The sequence below is a fragment of the Oncorhynchus masou genome, chromosome 24, assembly GCF_036934945.1.
Source record: "Oncorhynchus masou masou isolate Uvic2021 chromosome 24, UVic_Omas_1.1, whole genome shotgun sequence".
Taxonomy (NCBI): domain Eukaryota; kingdom Metazoa; phylum Chordata; class Actinopteri; order Salmoniformes; family Salmonidae; genus Oncorhynchus; species Oncorhynchus masou.
In genome coordinates, this window is record NC_088235.1 from 31,657,721 (window position 1) to 31,683,085 (window position 25,365).

Consider the following 25,365-nt stretch of genomic DNA (forward strand, 5'->3'; position numbering starts at 1 on the left):
GGTTTCAAACTTCTTCCATTTAAGAATGATGGAGGCCACTGTGTTCTTGGGGACCTTCAATGCTGCAGACAATTTTTAGTACCCTTCCCCAGATCTGTACCTCGACACAATCCTGTCTTGTAGCTCTACGGACAATTCCTTCTACCTCGTGGCTTGATTTTTGCTCTGACATGCACTGTCAACTGTGGAACCTTATATAGACAGGTGAGTGCCTTTCCAAATCATGTCCAATCAATTGAATTTACCACAGGTGGAATCCAATCAAGTTGTAGAACCATCTCAATGATGATCAATGGAAACAGGATGCACCTGAGCTCATTTTCAAGTTTCATAGCAAAGGTTCTGGTTTTATTTTTTAATACATTTGCTACCATTTCTAAAAACTGTTTTCGCTTTGCCATTATCGGGTATTGTGTGTAGATTGATGAGGGGGAAAAAGTATTTAATCAATCTTAGAATAGGGCTGTAATGTAACAAAATGTGGAGAAAGTCAAGGGGTCTGAATACTTTCCGATTGCACTGTATATAAGGAATAGGGTGCCATTTGGGATGTAGAAATACTGTGGTAGAATTGGTGGTGTATGTCTGTCTGTTTTTAAAATGGTCCCATTCCTTGTTGCCATCGTGGTGGCTGGCTGGATAATCTTTTATGAATCCCCTGCTATGTGGCACCTGCTTGGCGGGGTTACCCTGGGTTAAGGGCACAGCACAGTGAGCACAGCTGGAATGAAAAAAGTACAACCAGCCGTCACATCCCTGTCTGTCCCACTTCACAGCCAAATCTATAATCTAATCCATAGGATGCACTCAAACAAAATGTTACACAACAAGTCAGTTGGGGTCAATTCCATTTTCAATTCAATCAAATCAGGAAGTTGGAATTTAAATATTAACTCTAAATTCCAGTTTTCCTATGAGGAAACACATTCACCTAATATTTTTAACTGAAAGCACTCGTGTGCTTGAAATATATAGTTTATTAGGGCCACCACCCCGTTCACGAAAATGGTTCGCTCCTACAGACAGTGAGTCTTGTGGCCAAGGCTTGCTATGTACTGTAAAGCAGGCAGACTGGTATCGAGGCTTTCAGATCGAACGTTAGAATGGGCAAAACTAGTGCGGCAGTGCCAGGCTGGCCTCCTGGGCTTTTCACGCACGACAGTGTCTAGGGTTTACCGAGAATTGTACGACAAACAAAAAACCTCCAGTCAGTGGCAGTCCTGTGGTCGAAAACAGCTTGTTGATGAAAGAGGTCGAAGGAGAATGACAAGATTCGTGCAAGCTAACAGTGGTGTGCAGAACGTCATCTCGGAACACACTCGCTCCACACACTCCAGTGGGCACGCAGTCACCAACACTGGACAATTGAGGAGTGGAAAAACATTGCCTGGTCCGAGGAATTCCGGTTCCTATTGCGATTTGGCGTAAGCAGCATGAGTACATGGCCCCATCTTGCCCTGATATCAACGGTACAGGCCGGTGGCAGTGGTGTAATGATGTAGGGAATGTTTTCCTGGCACATGTTGGGTCCCTTGATACCAATTGAGCAACATTTCAATGCCTTGAAGAATTCAGACTGTTCTGGAGGCATAGGGGTGTCTGACCCCGCACTAGATAGGTGTACACATAATAAACTGGCCACTGAGTGTAGTTCGTCATAAAAACAATGTCATATAGTTGTGTATTTCCTCTCTCCGGGGTGAAGTTTCTCCTATGTAAAGATCTAGGATAAGCTTCCCCCACCCCCAATCTTATCTTAGGGGGGGGGGGGTACTAAACTGACCCAAGATCAGCATCTAGGGGCAACTTCAACCTACACCCATTTCCTCCTCATCAGAAACAAGACTCGACAACCCTGGACATGGAGCGGGCCAACAAGGAGATAGAGGTGCTGAGGAAGCAGTATGAAGCCATGTCTCAGGAGCTGAAGGAGGCGACGCAGGAAGCAGAGGTGGCCAAGTGTCGACGCGACTGGGCCTTTCAGGAGAGAGACAAGATAGTGGCAGAGAGAGAGAGTATTCGGTGAGTAGAGAGAGAATAAATAGAGTAACATCTTGCATTCCATAGCACGTGGCCCCTAGAACCTGTCAGGAAGATAGCTAAGAAACACACTTTATATCGATATTGAAGACTCAAGGATCAGTGGCCAGTGCCGGAAAATTAGTTGAAAGGCTCGGTCTTAAATTTCCACAGAATTGTGGGTGATTATTGGATATTTACAGAAAATGGGACAAGCTTGAAAGGCAATGTATGAATTGATGTAGATGACGCCCTGTGTGTATGTGTCTGTCAGGACGTTATGTGACAACCTGAGGAGAGAGAGGGACCGAGCGGTGAGCGACCTGGCAGATGCATTGAGAAACCTAGATGATACCAGGAAACAGAAAAACGATGCGTCACGCGAACTTAAGGAACTCAAGTGAGTTATTCATCCTTCTACATCCTCCATCCATCCATTTCTCCATCAATCCACATCAGAATATAAACCTCTGAAAACTATTTACAGTACAATAATAGAACCCTATTATTTAACTTTGCCAGTTCTGTAACTTGATTTGAAGTACTGTAGGTTTTGGTGCTCTGACAGACAGTGTCATTTATAACCAGGTTTTATTGCCACCTAGTGGTTGAAATGTGTATCTAACGACTGGCTGTCTGTACATGCACAAGTTTGTCTTCAAATGTAAAGGTTGTTTTCAAAGTTTCTCTCTCTTTCTACAGAGAAAGGATTGAAGACCAGTTGGAAAAGGAGGCCAGTTTTCATCAGCTGATGGCTCATAATTCACATGATTCAGCCATCGACACAGACTCTTTGGAGTGGGAGACGGAAGTTGTGGAGTTTGAGAAAAACAGAGTAAGTGTTTAGCGCTCACCAAGCTATTTATCTTGGCCAATTCCACATGCATTACTTTGTGCTATTGCCAACCACAAAGAATGAATACAGGAGTAAAACAGTAGTAATATTCAGACAAGCAAACCATGGACACATTTTAGATCAGATGCGCCTTTTTAATGAGGAAATAGTAATGCTTTATTTACGTTATTTCAGGAGGACATGGATTTAAAAGCACTTGGTTTTGACGTTGCCGAGGGGATGAATGAGCCATATTTACCAGGAGACCGTGGGATATTTGTGAGTAAGGTGGACAGAGGAGGTATTGCTGAAGGAAGGTTAAGGTAAATCACACTTAATGGCCTTCTTGCTACTTTTGAAAAACATATTGTTATTATTAATCATCCACTGTTTACAGTTCTGCTTGGTTGCATCTTCTCTCTACAAAGTCAATTATTGGTTGCACTTCTCTCTACAGAGTGAATGATTGGCTGTTGAAGATTAACAATGTGGACCTGACCAATAAGGACAGGAAGCAGGTTCTGAAGGCAGTGCTGAGCGGAGAAGGAGTGATCAATATGGTGGTCCGCAGGAGGAAATCTCTGGGAGGACGTTTAATCACTCCTATTGAGATCAACCTCACAGGATACAAAGGTAGCACTCATATACAGCAAAACCTCACACAAGAAAAATATCTCTTTTTTAAATATTATTGAACCAGGTAGGCCAGTTGAGAACAAGTTCTCATTTACAACTGCAACCTGGCCAAGATAAAGCAAAGCAGTGCGACAAAAACAACAACACAGAGTTACACATAAACAAACATACAGTCAATAACACAATAGGAACATCTATGTACAGTGTGTGCCAATGTAGTAAGGTTAGAGAGGTAAGGCAATAAATAGGCCATAGAGACAAAATAATTACAATTTAGCATTAATACTGGAGTGATAGATGTGCAAATGATGATGTGCAAGTAGAGATACTGGGGTGCAAGAGGATAAGTAATAATATGGGGATGAGGTAGTTGGGTGTGCTATTTACAGATTGGCTGTGTACAGGTACAGTTCTATATAAGAGCCAAACAAGTCTTCTTTGACTTGTAACCATAGCGGATCCCTTTTTGATGCCTCTTTTTGAATGTTCTATAAAGAAGCATGCTCATAAGGTTAATCATGTAACCTTTATGGTGCTATAAAGAACTATTCAAAAAGGGCACCAAAAAGGATTCTGCTGTCATTACAACCATTTCTGATGCCGTATATAACTCTTTTTAATGGTTCTTTTACAGAACCTTTATCTCAATCTCAAAGGTTCTACAAAAAACAGTTTGAAGAACAATACTGTTTTTTTTTCTGATTAGACATATTATATTGTTCAAATTCCAAAGGTTTTATTATTGTGTTAATTGACAAGTTGTATCAGGTGTGCTACCTCTGGAACAGCTGGGGCTCCCTGAGGAGAGGTTTAACATCTACTGATTTAGACATCAGTTCTCAATTGACACAAGGCCATACATCAGTCTTTCACAAGACACTGTCATATATAATATGTAATAGCATAACACAACACATTAGATAAACTGGAATCACACTGTCACTCACGGTTTCACCAAAAGAGCTGTGAGCAAACCGTGCCCCAAAATATTCTAATGAGCCGCCGCCCCTATATTTGAATTGTCACTAAATGAGCAAATAACCCTTTTCTGAACGGCAAAGAATCATTGAAGAGCTCAAAGGGTTATTGGAGTTATTATGGTTCCACATAGAACCATCACTCTTCCCAAAGAACCCTTGCGGAACCCTATTTTCTTAGTGCGTATCGCCCTGCTCAAGCACTTAACATCCATTTTTGGATGGAATGCAAAATATGAAACTTCTGTCATTGTATGATCAGTATCCAACACTAGATTGATGATGACGATTGTGATGAGGAGGATAATGAAATGTGTGTGTGCTGAAGACGTGACGTTATCCTCCCTGTCTCCTCCAGCCAGTGATATAGGGCTGGAGTGTGGGGTGTTTGTAGCTGGGGTCACTCCGGGCTCTCCAGCAACCAAGGAGGGTTCACTCACAGTCGGAGATCGACTCATCGCTGTACGTATCACATTACACCTGATTTTATTATGAAAGCTAATATTGTTTTGCTACTGGGCCTGTATCCATAAAGCGTATCTGAGTAGGAGTGCTTATCTAGGATCAGTTTAGCTGTTTAGATTTTTTTTTTTTTTTTTACTAGGCAAATCAGTTAAGAACAAATTCTTATTTTCAATGACGGCCTAGGAACAGTGGGTTAACTGCCTGTTCAGGGGCAGAACGACAGATTTGTACCTTGTCAGCTCGGGGGTTTGAACTTGCAACCTTCCAATTACTAGTCCAACGCTCTAACCACTAGGCTACCCTGCCGCCCCCAAATGAATGATTAGGTGGGGACCTAATCCTAGATTAGTACTCATACTTCATGAATATATACAGTGAGGCAAAAAAGTATTTGATCCCCTGCTGATTTTTTACATTTGCCCACTGACAAGGAAATGATCAGTCTATAAGTTTAATGGTAGGTTTATTTGAACAGTGAGAGACAGAATAACAACAACAAAATCCAGAAAAACGCATGTCAAAAATGTCATGAATTGATTTGCATTTTAATGAGGGAAATAAGTATTTGACCGCTCTGCAAAACATGACTTAGTACTTGGTGGCAAAACCCTTGTTGGCAATCACAGAGATCAGACATTTCTTGTAGTTGGCCACCAGGTTTGCACACATCTCAGGAGGGATTTTGTCCCACTCCTTTTTGTAGATCTTCTCCAAGTCATTAAGGTTTCGAGGCTGACGTCTGGCAACTCAAACCTTCAGCTCCCTCCACAGATTTTCTATGGGATTAAGGTCTGGAGACTGGCTAGGCCACTCCAGAACCTTAATGTGCTTCTTCTTGAGCCACTCCTTTGTTGCCTTGGCCAATGTGTTTTGGGTCATTGTGATTTTCAATGCTCTGGCTGAGGTAAGGAGGTTCTTAACCAAGATTTCACGGTACATGGTCCCGTCCATCGTCCCTTTGATGCGGTGAAGTTGTCCTGTCCCCTTAGCAGAACCCCCCCCCAAAGCATAGCGTTTCCACCTCCATGTTTGACGGTGGGGATGGTGTTCTTGGGGTCATAGGCAGCATTCCTCCTCCTCCAAATACGGCGAGGTGAGTTAATGCCAAAGAGCTCCATTTTGGTCTCATCTGACCACAACACTTTCACCCGGTTGTCCACTGAATGCCTTGAGATCATTGACAAGGTCCTCCTGTGTAGTTCTGGGCTGATTCCTCACCGTTCTCATGATCATTGCAATTCCACAAGGTAAGATCTTGCATGGAGCCCCAGGCCGAGGGAGATTGACAGTTCTCTTGTGTTTCTTCCATTTGCGAATAATCACACCAACTGTTGTCACCTTCTCACCAAGCTGCTTGGCGATGGTCTTGTAGCCCATTCCAGCCTTGTGTAGGTCTACAATCTTGGCCCTGACATCCTTGGAGAGCTCTTTGTTCTTGGCCATGGTGGAGAGTTTGGAATCTGATTGATTGATTGCTTCTGTGGACAGGTGTCTTTTATACAGGTAACAAGCTGAGATTAGGAGCACTCCCTTTAACGGTGTGCTCCTAATCTCAGCTCATTACCTGTATAAAAGACACCTGGGAGCCAGGTGATTGAGAGGGGGTCAAATACTTATTTCCCTCATTAAAATGCAAATCAATTTATAACATTTTTGACATGTGTTTGACATGTGTTTTTCTGGATGTTTTTGTTGTTATTCTGTTATTCTGTTGTTATTACTGTTTCCTCACTGTATATTTTAAATACATGGTCACATGTTAATAATATATTTTTGTATGCAAATCTCAGCTTGTTGTTTATGACCAACCGGATTCTCCCATTTGTAGTTTTGCATCATCATATCTTAATTGCATTTCATAACACATTCATGGATCCCCAGACAGTTTGCATGCATATTACTGTGGTGACTCTATACATTTATAAATAATTTGGTCTGCGTCTGAAATGGCCTCCTATTCCCTATATAGTGCACTACTTTTGACCAGAGCCCTAGTCAAAAGTAGTGCGAAGTGGTGCAGTACATAGGGAATAGGAGGCCATTTGGGACTTGGGAGTATTTAAGTGAAGACCTGCTTGCTTCCCGGCTATAACCTCATTTTCCCCTCCACAGATAAATGGAATAGCACTAGATAACAAGTCACTGTCTGAGTGTGAAGCTTTACTGCGGAGCTGCAGAGATGCTCTCAGCGTCTCTCTCATCAAGGTGAGTTAAGGGAGTGCTCCAGGGTTTTGGCCAAAAGTAGTGCACTATATAGGGAATAGGATGCCATTAGGGATATCTTCATCTACTGGCTTTGTTATCAATGCTGTAGCCAATGGATAGATAGATGTTAGCATGAGCTGTGGAATGAATATCTTGAGCTGGTAATGGGGGCTGACAAAATGTGAAATATATTATTGTATTGGCGCTGGTTGGTTCATATAATTACAAAGTTTATTTAGTCTATTAAGCTGAGGTATTAAGTTATAGTAACCCGTATTGGCATGGACTCTACCTGCCAGTAATCGGAAAGTAATAATCATGAATGTTTCCTCTATTTTCTTTAAACAGTTAGTGCCTTCAGAAAGTATTCATTCCCCTTGTTTTTTCTCACCCATCTCAAATCAAATCAAATCAAATGTATTTATATAGCCCTTCGTGCATCAGCTGATATCTCAAAGTGCTGTACAGAAACCCAGCCTAAAACCCCAAACAGCAAGCAATGCCGGTGTAGAAGCACGGTGGCTAGGAAAAACACCCTAGAAAGGCCAAAACCAAGGAAGAAACCTAGAGAAGAACCAGGCTATGTGGGGTGGCCAGTCCTCTTCTGGCTGTGCTGGGTGGAGATTATAACAGAACATGGCCAAGATGTTCAAATGTTCATAAATGACTAGCATTGTCCATTAATAATAAGGCAGAACAGTTGAAACTGGTACAGCAGCACAGCCAGGTGGACTGGGGACAGCAAGGAGTCATCATGTCAGGTAGTCCTGAGGCATGGTCCAAGGGCTCAGGTCCTCCGAGAGAGAGAGAGAAAGAGAGAATTAGAGAGAGCACATTTAAATTCACTCAGGACACCGAATAGGACAGGAGAAGTACTCCAGATATAACAAACTGACCCTAGCCCCCCGACACATAAACTACTGCAGCATAAATACTGGAGGCTGAGACAGGAGGGGTCAGGAAACACTGTGGCCCCATCTGAGGACACCCCCGGACAGGGCCAAACAGGAAGGATATAACCCCACCCACTTTGCCAAAGCACAGCCCCCACACCACTAGAGGGATATCGTCAACCACCAACTTACCATCCTGAGACAAGGCCGAGTATAGCCCACAAAGATCTCCGCCACGGCACAACCCAAGGGAGGGCGCCAACCCAGACAGGAAGATCACATCAGTGACTCAACCCACTCAAGTGACAGTGGGAGTGGGAGGCAGAGAATGCCAGTGGAAAGAGGGGAACCGGCCAGGCAGAGACAGCAAGGGCGGTTCGTTGCTCCAGAGCCTTTCCGTTCACCTTCCCACTCCTGGGCCAGACTACACTCAATCATATGACCCACTGAAGAGATGAGTCTTCAGTAAAGACTTAAAGATTGAGACTGAGTTTGCGTCTCTGACATGGGTAGACAGACCGTTCCATAAAAATGGAGCTCAATAGGAACTGCCTCCAGCTGTTTGCTTAGAAATTCTAGGGACAATTAGGAGGCCTGCGTCTTGTGACCGTAGCGTACGTGTAGGTATGTACGGCAGGACCAAATCAGAAAGATAGGTAGGAGCAAGCCCATGTAATGCTTTGTAGGTTAGCAGTAAAACCTTGAAATCAGCCCTTGCTTTGACAGGAAGCCAGTGTAGGGAGGCTAGCACTGGAGTAATATGATCACATTTTTTGGTTCTAGTCAGGATTCTAGCAGCCGTATTTAGCACTAACTGAAGTTTATTTAGTGCTTTATCCGGGTAGCCGGAAAGTAGAGCATTGCAGTAGTCTAATCTAGAAGTGACAAAAGCATGGATTAATTTTTCTGCATCATTTTTGGACAGAAAGTTTCTGATTTTTGCAATATTACGTAGATGGTAAAAAGCTGTCCTTGAAATGGTCTTGATATGTTCTTCAAAAGAGAGAGCAGGGTCCAGAGTAACGCCGAGGTCCTTCACAGTTTTATTTGAGACGACTGTACAACCATTAAGATTAATTGTCAGATTCAACAGAAGATCTCTTTGTTTCTTGGGACCTAGAACAAGCATCTCTGTTTTGTCCGAGTTTAAAAGTAGAAAGTTTGCAGCCATCCACTTCCTTATGTCTGAAACACATGCTTCTAGAGAGGGCAATTTTGGGGCTTCACCATGTTTCATTGAAAGGTACAGCTGTGTGTCATCCGCATAGCACTGAAAGTTAACATTATGTTTTCGAATGACATCCCCAAGAGGTAAAATATATAGTGAAAACAATAGTGGTCCTAAAACGGAACCTTGAGTAACACCGAAATTTACAGTTGATTTGTCAGAGGACACACCATTCACAGAGACAAACTGATATCTTTCCGACAGATAAGATCTAAACCAGGCCAGAACTTGTCCGTGTAGACCAATTTGGGTTTCCAATCTCCAAAAGAATGTGGTGATCGATGGTATCAAAAGCAGCACTAAGGTCTAGGAACACAAGGATAGATGCAGAGCCTCGGTTTGATGCAATTAAAATGTAATTTACCACCTTCACAAGTGCAGTCTCAGTGCTATGATGGGGTCTAAAACCAGACTGAAGCATTTCATATACATTGTTTGTCTTCAGGAAGGCAGTGAGTTGCTGCGCAACAGCCTTTTCTAAAATTTTTGAGAGGAATGGAAAATTTGATATAGGCCGATAGTTTTTTATATTTTCTGGGTCAAGGTTTGGCTTTTTCAAGAGAGGCTTTATTACTGCCACTTTTAGTGAGTTTGGTACACATCCGGTGGATAGAGAGCCTTTTATTATGTTCAACATAGGAGGACCAAGCACAGGAAGCAGCTCTTTCAGTAGTTTAGTTGGAATAGGGTCCAGTATGCAGCTTGAAGGTTCAGAGGCCATGATTATTTTCATCATTGTGTCAAGAGATATAGTACTAAAACACTTGATCGTCTCTCTTGATCCTAGGTCCTGGCAGAGTTGTGCAGACTCAGGACAACTGAGCTTTGAAGGAATATGCAGATTTAAAAAGGAGTCCGTAATTTGCTTTCTAATAATCATGATCTTTTCCTCAAAGAATTTCATGAATTTATCACTGCTGAAGTGAAAGCCATCCTCTCTTGGGGAATGCTGCTTTTTAGTTAGCTTTGCGACAGTATCAAAAAGGAATTTCGGATTGTTCTTATTGTCCTCAATTAAGTTAGAAAATAGGATGATCGAGCAGCAGCAAGGGCTCTTTGGTACTGCACGGTACTGTCTTTCCAAGCTAGTCAGAAGACTTCCAGTTTGGTGTGACGCCATTTCCGTTCCAATTTTCTGGAAGCTTGCTCAGAGCTTGGGTATTTTCTGTGTACCAGGGAGCTAGTTTCTTATGAGAAATGTTTTTAGTTTTTCGGGGTACAACATCTACACACAATACCCCATAACGACAAAGTGTTTTGCATAAGTATTCACACCCCTTTGCTATGACACTCTAAATTGAGCTCAGGTGCATCTATGATCATCCTTGAGATGTCGCTCCAACTCGACTCGTCTCCACCTGTGACCAATTCAATTGTTTGGACATGATTTAGAAATAAACACACCTGTATGTATAAGGTCCCACAGTTAGCAGTTTATGTCAGAGCTGAAACTATACCATGAAGTCCAAGGAACTGTGCGTAGATCTCTGAGATATAATTGTGATGAGTCATATATCTGGTGAAGGTTATAAAACCATTTCTGGAGCCTTCATTTCTGGTGCTAAGAAAAAGGCAACATGACAGCACGCCTGGAGTTTTCAGAAAGGCACGTGAATGTCTGAGTGCATAAGACAAAATATTCTGTGGTCTGATGAGACACAAATTGTACTCTTTGGTCTGAATGTAAAGCGCTAACACCATTCCTACCATGAAGTATGGTGGTGGCAGCAGCATGCTATGGGGATGCTTTTCAGCGACAGGGACTGGGAGACTGGTAAGGATAGAAAGAACAATGGAGCCAAATACAGGAAAATCCTTGATGAAAACCTGCTTCAGAGTGAAAATGACCTTGCACTCGGGGGCAAAGATTTACGTTCCAACAGGACAATGACCCCAAGCATACAGCCAAAGCAAAGCTGAAATGGTTTCTGAATAAGAATGTGAAAGTCCTTGAGTGGCGCAGCCAAAGCCCAGACTTGAATCATATTGAACCTCTGTGGAAAGACTTGAAGATTGCTGTTCACTGCTGCTCCCCATCTAACTTAACAGCGCTTGAGAAAATCTGCAAGGAAGAATGGGAGAAAATCCCCAAATCCAGATGTGCAGAGCTGATACAGACATACCCAAGACGACTCAAAGATGTAATCGCCGCCAAAGTTGCTTCTACAAAGTATTGGCTCATTGGTGTGAATACTTATGTAAATTAAATATTACTGTAAGACATTTTCAATACATTTGTGAAAATGTATAAAAACATGTTTTCACTTTGTTATTACAAGGTAATTAGGTGGGGCTTACATTTGTCCTATTTCACATGTTTTTTTGCAAATCCCACAGTGAGAGGGGTCAGTGCCAGGGATCAGCCATTATTGATGGCAACCCTGGAGCAATTAGGATTAAGTGCCTTGCCTAAGGGCACATCAATCGGTTTCATCTAGTTGACTCTGGGATTTGAGCCAGCGACCTTTCGGCTACTGGCCCAACACTTCTAATTACTGGGCTACCTGCCGCCAGAGTTCATTATGGGGTGTTGTGTGTAGATGGGAGAGAAATCCATTTTGAATTCAGGCTGTAACACCTCAAAATGTGGATTAAGTCAAGGGGTATGAATTCTTTCTGAATGCTCTGTAAATGTTTCCTGGGTCACAAATTTCAGCACTATGAACAACCTGAGTGGAAATGAGTGACCACTTGTTTGCTCCCTCAGAGTTGCTCCGGCCAGAGTATCTTTGAAAACCTGAGAGACGCCTCAGAGAAGACATCCAACTGCCGCTCGCTCCACTCTTGGCACTCCCGGAACTCCAAGAACAACAACAGCTCTACCCAGACAGACATGTTCTGCCCTGATATTGGCTCCAGTGGAGGAGAGAGACACAACCATCCCAACAAAGACAGGAGTCATAGCAACGTTGTAGCAGTAGACAACAACAGTAGAGGTGGCTCCATCTGCCAGCACAAGCCGTTTTCCAGTAGCTCCATGTACTCCCGCTCTCTATCCCACAGGGGGAGCTGTCTGCAGCACAGCCCAGTTAGTTCAGGGCCATTGGGGTCCCCAGAGCCCCACCAGGATTACTGCTACAGGAGAGGGGAGTCACACAGCAGACGACCTCTCACCTTCACCCCTGTGGCCTCCGACTGTATCACCCTGCAGGTTGGTCTTGGAAGGATGGGTGGGTGGAGGGAGGGGGAGGAATGGATGGATGGTTGGAGGGGGGAGGAATGGATGGATAGATGGAGGGAAGGGGAGGAATGGATGGAGGGATGTGGAGGGAAGGGGAAGAATGGATGGATGGTTGGAAGGGGGAGGAATGGATGGATAGATGGAGGGATGTGGAGGGAGGGGGAGGAATGGATGGATGGTTGGAGGGAGGGGGAGGAATGGATGGATGGTTGGAGGGGGGAGGAATGGATAGATAGATGGAGGGATGTGGAGGAATGGATGGATGGTTGGAGGGGGGAGGAATGGATGGATAGATGGAGGGATGTTGAGGGAAGGGGAGGAATGGATGGTTGGAGGGATGTGGAGGGAAGGGGAAGAATGGATGGATGGTTGGAGGGATGTGGAGGGAAGGGGAAGAATGGATGGATGGTTGGAGGGGGTAGGAATGGATGGATAGATGGAGGGATGTGGAGGGAGGGGGAGGAATGGATGGATGGTTGGAGGGGGGAGGAATGGATAGATAGATGGAGGGAGGGGGAGGAATGGATGGATAGATGGAGGGATGTGGAGGGAAGGGGAGGAATGGATGGATGGTTGGAGGGATGTGGAGGGAAGGGGAAGAATGGATGGATGGTTGGAGGGATGTGGAGGGAAGGGGAAGAATGGATGCATGGTTGGAGGGGGAGGAATGGATGGATAGATGGAGAGATGTGGAGGGAGGGGGAGGAATGGATGGATGGTTGGAGGGAGGGGGAGGAATGGATGGATGGTTGGAGAGATGTGGAGGAAGAATGGATGGATAGATGGAGGGGGAGGAATGGATGGAGGGATGTGGAGGGAGGAATTGATGGATAGATGGAGGGATGTGGAGGGAGGGAGAGATATGGGTGGATGGTTGGAGGGATGTGGAGGGAGGGAGAGAAATGGATGGAGGGAGGGGGAGGAATGGATGGATAGATGGAGGTTTGTGGAGGGAGGGGGAGGAATGGATGGATGGTTGGAGGGAGGGAGGGGGAGGAATGGATGGAGGGAGGGGGAGGAATGGATGGATAGATGGAGGGTTGTGGGGGGAGGGGGAGGAATGGGTGGATGGTTGGAGGGATGTGGAGGTAGGGGGAAGAATGGATGGATAGATGGAGGGATGTGGAGGGAGGGGGAGGAATGGATGGATGGTTGGAGGGATGTGGAGGGAGTGGGAGGAATCGATGGAGGGAGGGGGAGGAATGGATGGAGGGATGTGGAGGGAGAGGGAGGAATGGATGGATAGATGGAGGGTTGTGGAGGGATGGGGAGGAATGGGTGGATGGTTGGAGGGATGTGGAGGTAGGGGGAAGAATGGATGCATGTCAAGTAGTTTTTTTTCTTAATAGCTCCTGAACGTTATTGTTTTTAATGTGTGCTGTAATGTTGTTATGTGTTTAAGACCGTAACATATCAATTTCCACCCTGGGGTTATATTCTATTTAGAGCACGCTGCTGGACAGAGGAGGAGACAGAGACAGAGGAGGAGACAGAGACAGAGGAGGAGACAGAGACAGAGGAGGAGACAGAGACAGAGGAGGAGACAAAGACAGAGACAGAGGAGGAGACAAAGACAGAGACAGAGGAGGAGACAGAGACAGAGGAGGTGACAGAGACAGAGGAGGTGACAGAGACAGAGGAGGAGACGGAGACAGAGGAGGAGACAGAGGAGGAGAGGAAGGACACACCACTACTCCAGAGAGAGAGAAGCCGAGCGGAGGCACCTGGCCTAAAATCTTGGTGGGCGCGTCCATCCTCGAGTGTGCCCAGCTCTCCATCTATAAGAAGCCCAAGCAGAGGAAGTCCATCTTCGACGCAGACACCTTCAAACGGCCCGAGGCGTCCTCCAAACTGGACTACCTCTCCTTGTCCCAGCTATCAAAACACTCCCCGCAGGACCCTCAGTCTGAGGTGGGGCCACGGGTGGGGATAGGGCAGACCCCTCCCACCCCACCTCAGAGGAGCGATTCGTTCAGGTTCAAACACCGCCAGCAGATCAGCTCTGCCTCGGACTCCACCATCACCACAGGGACAGGCACCCCTCCAACCCCCCCGGGCCAGGCCCCAGGTGGCCTACCCCTGGTGGGCAAACAACAGGAGGGGGGGGGGCTGGAGGGTCGAGACAGAGACGGAGATAGGGAAAGGGACAGAGATGGGGAAAGAGACAGAGAGAGGGACAGAGACAGTGGAAATCGAGGCAGAGACGGGGACAATTACTACATAGACCCTCCTGGAGAGGGGATGCAGCCAATAATCAGTTCCAGGAAGTCATGTGATGAGGATGTAAGCAGGCAGAGGGGGGAGGAGCTGGACAGGGACAGGAGAAGGTACCGTCCCAAATCAGCCCCTGCGTTACGCCGGAACATGACCCCTCTACACATCCACATCCCTATCCAGGTAATTAACATTTCTGATTGATTGGTTGTTTGGTTGATTAATTAATTGAGACCTGTGGCTGTGCTTAGCCAAACTTTCCAAGTTTCCTTTTGGTACGATGTTGATATTCTTATTGATTTGCCATTACACGCAACAAATATTCACTATGCAATAAACTCCTCTGTGTTTTCCATACGCTGCATGTCGTGTCAGTGTGTGTTACTAGAGCTGATAGTTCCTGTCCGTCTTTACTGTGCGTCCAGAGTTTCTCTAATGACGAGGCGTCTCCAGAGCCGGTGGACTTGGTGCGTTTCTCTCCCATGCGCTCTCATCGTTACAGCATGCCTTTGGTACCACCAGGATACAGCAGCACCATGACTGCACGTAAGTCTCCTGTTGCAACTATCTGAACAAGTAATTGTATATTAGATTATCTCATTAAAGATGCATCTTCTTATCTTGTTTTCTACACTGTGTTTCAGTACAGGTGTGATATTGCACCTGATCTCTTTCATTTCCTGTTTTCTTAACTCTTACTGGCCCTGATTTAACAGGTAGCGTCTCTTTTGAATTGTGATGATTGTGATCATGTCTTTTTTTTAACCTTATTGCGTCTAACTTATAAGAGCTGAAAAAGAGTGTCTGCTTCATGACTAAAATGTAAATGTCCTTGTTTTTGGTCATCCAGACCCCGGACACAGAGGTCTAGCCCCGTGTCCTGCTGTCACCGCTGTGATGAGGAACCCAGTCTATACTGCCTGGAGCCATGACGTTCACACAAACCACAACTGTCCTCCTGCACCTACCTCAGACAACCACTCACACTCTCACCCCAGGTAGATACCCATCCTCAATGCCAAGCCATTTCCAGGTATTCCAGGTCTGAATCAGTCCATGATTAGAAGGCAGTAATTCAAACATAAACTTAATGTCAACAATGTACTTAATGGTCTAGATCTTACAATATAGCTCAACATAGATATGTCATAATTGGCTGCATGAATCTGATGACTGTGTTCTTCTCCAATAGTCCCCAGCACCAAGGTCGTCTGAGCCTGGATTTGAGCCAACAGCGGTCTGGTGACTTAACGTCAGATTCATCACCCTGTAGCCAGACACCACACAGCACCAACTCCCTGCCCTCCAGTACCAGACTGGGTCAGTGAACGAACAAATGAACAAATGAATGAACAAATAAAATACATTTGAGTCATTTAGCAGACGCTCTGATCCAGAGCCACTTAGAGGTGAGTGGATACATTTGAGTCATTTAGCAGACGCTCTGATCCAGAGCCACTTAGAGGTGAGTGGATACATTTTAGTCATTTAGCAGACGCTCTGATCCAGAGCCACTTAGAGGTGAGTGGATACATTTGAGTCATTTAGCAGACGCTCTGATCCAGAGCCACTTAGAGGTGAGTGGATACATTTGAGTCATTTAGCAGACGCTCTGATCCAGAGCCACTTAGAGGTGAGTGGATACATTTGAAACTTTGTTTTTTACTCGTCCCCGTGGGATTCGAACCCACAACCCTGGCATTGCATGCATCTACCAACTGAGCCACACAGGATCATACATGTAGTGCTTTTACTATTGTTATAATCAGTTTATGGTCTTTCATGGCATGAATGATATTAACATCCACTTGTCTTACCCCTCTAAGATAGAGGTTGTTATTACTGTTTGTCTGTATGTTACTACTGGTAACTCACCTCCATCTGTTTATGATCTTGACAGGTTCCTCTGGTAATTTACATTTCCGGCACGAGCGCATTAAAATCCCCCCTACTCGATACCCACGGTCTGTTGCAGGGTCTGATAGAGGTAGGTTGTTTATGTCTCCTGCTGCTACAAGGTTCCATATTTACACTCCTCCAACATTATGAGCTTATTGAATTATGAATGTACGTAATGAGTAGATGTTTATGAATGTATTTGAAGGGATTCAATTCTTTTTTTCTGTGCCCATCAACTATGTGGTAACAAAAGTAGAATTTATTTACCTAGAAAGTACATGGGCAAATGGATTACAACACAGTAATAACCTATGAGTAACTTAGTTTCTCCTCCCTCTCCTTTCTTCCACCATGTCACCCTCCTCTCGCCTTCCCCCCACCAGGGTCCTTGTCCCACTCAGAGTGCAGCTCCCTGTCCCACTCCACTCCTCCCATGTCCCCTGCCAATCTAGAGACAGCGTCCTTTGCCAGCAGCCAATCACAGAGCTCTATCTCCACCAGCGCCACCCAGCCCAGGATATCAGCCAGCCCTGCCTTAATAGGGGACCGACGGAAGGACAGGTGCAAACATGCACACACAAACACACAGCGCGAAAGCACACACACAGCCACACATGTGCGCGCATCAGCACACTAGAGTCCTACATGGGTCAGTTTTTTGGAGCCACACCTGCCTCCTGCCGGCTACATCAATTCCGAGCCCCTCCCGATACCTCACAGCAGGACAGATTTTTCTCTGCAACCCGACCCACCCGCATAGCATTGTTCCGAGAGCTGATCCCTGACCCGCAAAATAATGTACATTTATTTAATTGTTTTTATGACTCCAGAGTAGTAGGCTATCATTCCCCTTCCCTGCATTAATGAATTTGTCTGCATGTCTATTCAACATTTGAACTAAAGGAAACCAATATTTTCTTTTCTTCGTAATGCGATGCAGCACATTGACAAATCAAATCGACCTCTAATTAGCCTTCTCACCTAATGAAAGCCTATAGCCGATATACAAAACAATACCTCTACATTGAATGTTTTCAGATAATCAAATAGTGTCATTGAAACTTAAATGAACAATTCCCAGAATCGAATATAGCCTACAAAAATACATGCATTTAGTTGGCTATAATCAAACTTTCACCATCTGCATCGGTTTAAACTTTATATGATCTGCGTATGGTCTAAATGAACAAACTGATAATTAACAGAATTATTGTCAACAAATACCTTCTGGGCACGTTTTGCAGGCTATGTAAGCTATCTATCTACCGGGGTGCTCTCCTTGCCTACAGTGACTCCAAAATCCTTCCTAACCAGGGATTTCACTTGCCAGCACCTGTTTCCACGATAGTTTATAATGGTGGAATACACCATCTTCTTATTTCTCTGGTTACATTAACCATTTCCAAGTGAGCTAGGCTAGCTAGGGAAAGAAAACTTAACAATGTATTGTCACGTGTGGTGGCGGGACGGAACATAGCTCTGCACGTGGACGAATTAGAATGTTTCAGCACCACACAAAGAGACAGTACCTGCTCTACACTCTCTCACTGGGTGGCCGGTAGCCTACTGCCTGCCTCACCACTCACAGAATGGAATTCGCAACACAACAAGCTCCTGGGTTTGTAAAAAATCTATATATTTTGATTGAAGACCTTTCCGATCCGATGCAAGACTCTAACACACACACACACACACACACACACACCTGCTTTGAGGTACCATCCCCATCACTTAGTCAATGGAACATGTTGAAATATACCTGTACATCCCATCAGTCTCTCTTCTGTTTGTCTTTGTCTCTTGTCTGTCTGTCTGTGAGTTGATGCTGATCGTAGTGTTAGTGGTGAAGTAAACAACACTGTCTGGAAGCTGTGTCCCACGTCGTTTGTGGCTCCATCTTCTATAATTATATCTGTAAACTGTCTTCCCTTCCCCTTGTCTATCTGGAGCTCTCTGAACCTGCCTGACATCCATCCTCTCATTTCTGGGATTTTCTATTCGCTCCCTTTCCCTTTCTTGCTTTCCCTCCTTTGCCTCGTCACTCTTTTTCCGTCTTCCCCTCTTTTTCTTATCTTCCCTCTCTTCCCCTTTCCCTCTGTCCCTCTCCTCACCCTCTGTCACTCTCTTCACCCTCTGTCCCTCTCCTCACCCTCTGTCCCTCTCCTCACCCTCTGTCCCTCTCCTCACTCTCTGTCCCTCTCCTCACCCTCTGTCCCTCTGTCCCTCTGTCCCTCTCACCCTCTGTCCCTCTCCTCACCCTCTGTCCCTCTCCCTCTCTCACCCTCTGTCCCTCTCCTCACCCTCTGTCCCTCTCCTCACTCTCTGTCCCTCTCCTCACCCTCTGTCCCTCTCCTCACCCTCTGTCCCTCTCCTCACCCTCTGTCCCTCTCCTCACCCTCTGTCCCTCTCCTCACCCTCTGTCCCACTCCTCATCTCTGTCCCTCTCCTCACCCTCTGTCCCTCTCCTCACCCTCTGTCCCTCTCCTCACCCTCTGTCCCTCTCCTCACCCTCTGTCCCTCTCCTCACCCTCTGTCCCTCTCCTCACCCTCTGTCCTGTCCTCTCTCCTCTGTCCCCTCTGTCCCTCTGTCCCCTCCTCTGTCCCTCTCACCCTCTGTCCCTCTCTCATCCTCTGTCTCTCCTCGCCCTCTGTCCCTCTCCTCACCCTCTGTCCCTCTCCTCACACTCTGTCCCTCTCCTCACCCTCTGTCCCTCTCCTCACCCTCTGTCTGTCCCTCTCTTCACCCTCTGTCCCTCCCTCTGTCCCTCTCTTCGCCCTCTGTCCCTCTCCTCGCCGTCTGTCCCTCTTCTCGCCCTCTTTCCCTCTCTTCACCTTCTGTCCCTCTTCGCACCCTCTTCCCTCTCTTCGCCCTCTGTCCCTCTCTTCGCCCTCTGTCCCTCTCTTCACCCTCTGTCCCTCTCTTTGCCCTCTGTCCCTCTCCTCGCCGTCTGTCCCTCTTCTCGCCCTCTTTCCCTCTCTTCACCTTCTGTCCCTCTTCGCACCCTCTTCCCTCTCTTCACCCTCTGTCCCTCTCTTCGCCCTCTGTCCCTCTCTTCACCCTCTGTCCCTCTCTTCACCCTCTGTCCCTCTCTTTGCCCTCTGTCCCTCTCCTCGCCGTCTGTCCCTCTTCTCGCCCTCTTTCCCTCTCTTCACCTTCTGTCCCTCTTCGCACCCTCTTCCCTCTCTTCACCCTCTCTGTGTGATTTTCTTTCCCTCTCTTTCCCTGTATTTTCCTTCTCTTCTCTCTTTCCCTGTATTTTCCTTCTCTTCTCTCTTTCCCTGTATTTTCCTTCTCTTCTCTCTTACCCTGTATTTTCCTTCTCTTCTCTCTTTCCCTCTTTCCTCACTCTCCCATCTCTCTTCCCTCCCTCCTCATCTCTGCTCTAGATATCTGTTCTATAACAGATCCTTTCTCCGCCTGCCTCTGGCTGTTAGGCCAAGGTTCTCCTCATTACGGAGCTTGAGGTTTGTTCTACACTAGTCAGGCACGCAGAAATGGGTGCCTCTTGTGCCTTGATTTTTCTAACATTGTTAAAGTACCTGACTGTTTTATTTGTAATGCTTTAAGTAATATGGCTCAATTGAAGACAGGAAGCATATAAGAATAAGGGGAAAAGCAATCAGTGTGCTTAAACTCCCCGAATTGTAAATTCTATGTAAATTCCCATGAATTCCAAAAAGTATTTTGTGCCACTTTGAAACTTCCTGGAATTTTGCAACGCTAATCCTTTGCATTTGAGAAGTCCTTAGTGAGATGTTGAGACTAAGCTATAACATAAGAGAAAAGACACATTATATTCCTTTAAAGTGTCTTCAGTGCTTTTCACTAGTTCCTTAAAATTGCATGACAATGCTGTTGAATTTTGTCTGATCGCATGATTGGAACATGATCTGGAGCCTGGCTGGAACAGCCTTTGTATGCACAGCTTATATCTGTGTCGTAATATGCTTTAACAGAAGGAGGCATTCACATTCAGGCTAGTCAGTACTTTCCCTTATCATTTACTCATTTACATTGGCCTTTGATATTTAGTATTATTTCAAAATTGTGCCAAAGTAAAACAACTTTTTCCTTGATGATGTTTTAACGGGATGGGTTTTGTGTGTGTGTGTGTGTGTGTGGTGTCATTACAGTATGACGCTAAGTCAGTATTAGGTTTTGTAATGTTCTTCTTTCTGTTGGTCTCCTAAAAGGCCCTATCTGGAGGAGCCCCGTAACGTGACGGTACAGAAGGGGGCAGAACCGCTGGGCATCTCCATAGTGAGTGGGGAGAATGGGGGTGTGTTTGTGTCCAAGGTGACGGCAGGAAGCATTGCGCACCAAGCACGGCTGGAGTACGGGGACCAACTGCTGGAGGTATGTTTTCCTCACCTACTTTTTGGGTCATAGTCCCGTGTAAGCTCAGTTAGTAGATCATTGGACTTGAATGACGCTTGCAACGCCAGGGTTGTTGGTTAAATTCCCACAGGGGACCAGTATGAAAATGTATGCTCTCACTACTGTTAGTCGCTCTGGATAAGAGTGTCAGCTATATATCTGCAGTAATAATGAAATGTTTGAATGATGGCTTTCACAATGTTAAAAAAAGAAAACATGTTTTTGGTCCCACATAAAATTGCATAACGATGGTTGTCTTCCTATTGGTCAACGAAAGCCGGAGCGGCTCTTGTTGTTAAATTGGCAGGCTGCACCCCCCCCCCCCCCACACTATTCCTTCAGCGTCACTCAGAGGGGTGGTTATCATCCCACAAGCAGAATCATCAATGGCAGAAATCACCCTGCCATTACCTGGTTGTTAAAATTCTATTATGTTTGCCTAATTTCAGTTTATGTGACAAAACAAGCAATTCATTGTGTACAGCATCATTGTACCATTTTTTTTTTATTAAAAAAAAATATTTTATTTATTTTGCCCCCTTTTTCTCCCCAATTTCGTGGTATACAATTGTTAGTAGCTACTATCTTGTCTCATCGCTACAACTCCCGTACGGGTTAAGGGGCCACCCGGGAGGCCCCTCATTGTACCATTTAAATCGCTGTGAAATATATGTTTTAATTTTGTATTGTCACCTGCAGTGGTGGCATTTCGCTACACCTGTGACCGATACATTTGATTTAAAATGTGTTGTTTTACAGGGTCAGCCATAACAGTATGGCGCCACTGGAGCAAATAAGGGTGAAGTGCCTTGCTCAAGGGCACATCTACAGATCTTTCAACTTGTCAGCTCTGGTATTCAAACCAGTAACCTTTCGGTTACTGGCACAACGCTCTAACTGCTTGGGTACCCAAATATTTGTTTAATAATGAAAAATATAGTATATTCAACCGTTTAAAGTTGGTGGATCATACTGTAAGTAAAGGGCTCAAGTGCGAGTGGTTTCCACTAGATTCCACAGCCACAATGTCTCCACCATGTTGTGGGGAAACGGGATGCGGGGGAGGGGGCAGAGTTGTTTATTTTCAGCCTCACTGTTCACCTAGCTTACTGATGGCTGAGACATACTACATGTAGCACCTTTTAGCTCAAAAAACATGTTTAAATGCCATTTACCCACATTCTCGATCTTAATCTTACTCTCTTTCTCTCACCGTTCCCCATGTCTCTCTCGCTCTCTCTCTCTTCTTCTATCCCTCTCTCTCTCATCCCTCTCATCCATCCCTCACTCACTCACTCAAACTGTTGTTGTTCTTTCTTTCAGTTTAATGGGATCAACTTGCGGAATGCCAATGAGCAGCAGGCGAGGCTTGTGATTGGTCAACAGTGTGACACCATCACCATCCTGGCTCAGTACAATCCACACATGTTCCAGCTGGGAAACCACTCTCGCTCCAGGTAAGGCCACGCACACACAGAGCTGGGAAACCCCTCTTGCTCCAGGTAAGGCCACGCACACACAGAGCTGGGAAACCTCTCTTGATCCAGGTAAGGGTACGCCACACACACACACACACACACACACACACACACACACACACACACACACACACACACACACACACACACACACACACACACACACACACACACACACACAGAGCTGGGAAACCTCTCTTGATCCAGGTAAGGGTACGCCACACACACACACACACACACACACACACACACACACACACACACACACACACACACACACACACACACACACACACACACACAGAGCTGGGAAACCTCTCTCGCTCCAGGTAATAGGAGACTGATTTTGATGACATTCTCTTCAGTTCTCGTATGGAGTCCATCAGTGGTCAGCCAACCCCCCAGCTCAGCGGAGCCACCACTCCAGACAATCACTCCGTCATCGACACCTTGAGTGAGCAAGACGAAGGGACCATGACACCACCTTCTAAACAGACTACCCCAGCCACCAGCCCTCACAGCTCCTTCAGGTACAGGATAACTCAGGTGGTCATAATATTGTATAAAAAAATAAAATAAACAACAGCTGTAGCATTCTGTTCCTTAGTGTTAGTTATTAATATGTCATCAGGGTTTAAGTCAATTCCATTCATATTCAGTCAATGCAGGAAGTTGGAATTTGAGTTACGTTCCTGAATTGACCGAATTGAAATGATGGTAATTGGGTTGCCAGATAGACTGACTGTGGGATGTTTTAATTCAGTCAATTCAGGAAGTTGGAATTTGAGTTACGTTCCTGAATTGACCGAATTGAAATGATGGTAATTGGGTTGCCAGATAGACTGACTGAGGGATGTTTTAATTCAGTCAATTCAGGAAGTTGGAATTTCAGTTACCTTCCTGAATTGACCAAATTTAAGTGGTGGTCATTGGGTTGCCAGATAGACTCTGACTATGGGAGGCATATCCGTCTCTGTCCAGGCTATCTTCTCCAGGTGCAGGCTCTCGCAGGGCCCCAGAGGTGAGGCTGGTGCGGCTGAAGAAGCCCCAGGGAGATTTGGGGGTGCAGCTCTGTGGAGGGAACCTGTATGGTATTTATGTAGAGAGTCTGGAGGATGACAGCCCTGCCAAGTGTCCCGACGGACTGGTGCCTGGAGACCAAATACTGGAGGTAGAGTATAGGGCCGTATTGTATTGTATGGGGTAGTATAGAGGTAACCTGTATGGTACATACGTAGAGAGACAGGTATACATACAGACTTCCTGGGCCGTGTGAAGCACTGGGGTCGATGCAGAGTTACTCCAACACATACCTTTCTTCTTGCTAGTTACCGATTCCATTTTTTTATGTACAGTTAATTTGATGTTAGCAAACTATTCAGTGATTCACAAACATTTTAGTATTAATACTAATATTGAATGGATGTTTTTCAACAGTACAATGGTGTCAACATGAAGAATAAGACTGCGGAGGAGGCTTGCCTGGAGATGTTGAAACCGGCTGAAACGGTCATGTTTAAAGTCCAACATCGTCTGGATGAGCTCACCATGCTCAAAGACTCACCAGGAGATGGTTTTTATATCAGGTACTAAAACTATGTTGTCACTCGGAAATGTTTTCATATCAGATTGCTGCACATATTTATTTTTTAAACATCAGTCAACATCTTACAACTGTAATCCCCTTCGTGTATGGAGTCACATCCGTCCTGTAGTCAACATCTTACTACTGTAAATCAATCAAATCAAATTTATTTTATATAGCCCTTCGTACATTAGCTGATATCTCAAAGTGCTGTACAGAAACCCAGCCTAAAACCCCAAACAGCAAGCAATGCAGGTGTAGAAGCACGGTGGCTAGGAAAAACTCCCAAGAAAGGCCAAAACCTAGGAAGAAACCTAGAGAGGAACCAGGCTATGTGGGGTGGCCAGTCCTCTTCTGGCTGTGCCGGGTGGAGATTATAACAGAACGTGGCCAAGATGTTCAAATGTTCATAAATGACCAGCATGGTCGAATAATAATAAGGCAGAACAGTTGAAACTGGAGCAGCAGCACGGCCAGGTGGACTGGGGACAGCAAGGAGTCATCATGTCAGGTAGTCCTTGGGGCATGGTCCTATGGCTCAGGTCCTCTGAGAGAGAGAAAGAAAGAGAGATAGAGAGAATTAGAGAATGCACACTTAAATTCACACAGGACACCGAATAGGACAGGAGAAGTACTCCAGATATAACAAACTGACCCTAGCCCCCCGACACATAAACTACTGCAGCATAAATACTGGAGGCTGAGACAGGAGGGGTCAGGAGACACTGTGGCCCCACCCGAGGACACCCCCGGACAGGGCCAAACAGGAAGGATATAACCCCACCCACTTTGCCAAGGCACAGCCCCCACACCACTAGAGGGATATCTTCAACCACCAACCTACCATCCTGAGACAAGGCCGAGTATAGCCCACAAAGATCTCCGCCACAGCACAACCCAAGGGGGGGCGCCAACCCAGACAGGATGATCACATCAGTGAATCAACCCACTGAGGTGACGCACCCGTTCAAGGGACGGCATGAGAGAGCCCCAGTAAGCCAGTGACTCAGCCCCTGTAATAGGGTTAGAGGCAGAGAATCCCAGTGGAAAGAGGGGAACCGGCCAGGCAGAGACAGCAAGGATGGTTCGTTGCTCCAGAGCCTTTCCGTTCACCTTCCCACTCCTGGGCCAGACTACACTCAGTCATATGACCCACTGAAGAGATGAGTCTTCAGTAAAGACTTAAAGGTTGAGACCAAGTTTGCGTCTCTGACATGGGTAGGCAGACCGTTCAATATAAATGGAGCTCTATAGGAGAAAGCCCTGCCTCCAGCTGTTTGCTTAGAAATTCTAGGGACAATTAGGAGGCCTGCGTCTTGTGACCGTAGCGTACGTGTAGGTATGTACGGCAGGACCAAATCAGAGAGATAGG

General features: G+C 45.6%; 1 protein-coding gene across 4 annotated transcripts in view; it reads left to right on the top strand.

Annotated features, from left to right (window-relative positions):
- The window catches only part of LOC135512050 (disks large homolog 5-like), a 137,191-nt gene that overhangs the window by 94,998 nt on the left and 16,828 nt on the right, over positions 1-25,365 (top strand). For all 4 annotated transcript variants that reach the window (XM_064933658.1, XM_064933659.1, XM_064933656.1 and 1 more), the window contains exons 12-30: positions 1,838-2,022; positions 2,294-2,419; positions 2,722-2,854; positions 3,050-3,177; positions 3,312-3,487; positions 4,826-4,929; positions 7,045-7,137; positions 11,966-12,409; positions 13,886-14,836; positions 15,079-15,199; positions 15,504-15,651; positions 15,846-15,973; positions 16,554-16,640; positions 16,936-17,113; positions 20,747-20,909; positions 22,254-22,387; positions 22,774-22,938; positions 23,390-23,579; positions 23,846-23,994. In XM_064933658.1, coding sequence (XP_064789730.1) covers positions 1,838-2,022; positions 2,294-2,419; positions 2,722-2,854; positions 3,050-3,177; positions 3,312-3,487; positions 4,826-4,929; positions 7,045-7,137; positions 11,966-12,409; positions 13,886-14,836; positions 15,079-15,199; positions 15,504-15,651; positions 15,846-15,973; positions 16,554-16,640; positions 16,936-17,113; positions 20,747-20,909; positions 22,254-22,387; positions 22,774-22,938; positions 23,390-23,579; positions 23,846-23,994 — 3,803 coding nt within the window. The remainder of the gene's footprint in view (positions 1-1,837; positions 2,023-2,293; positions 2,420-2,721; positions 2,855-3,049; positions 3,178-3,311; positions 3,488-4,825; positions 4,930-7,044; positions 7,138-11,965; positions 12,410-13,885; positions 14,837-15,078; positions 15,200-15,503; positions 15,652-15,845; positions 15,974-16,553; positions 16,641-16,935; positions 17,114-20,746; positions 20,910-22,253; positions 22,388-22,773; positions 22,939-23,389; positions 23,580-23,845; positions 23,995-25,365) is intronic.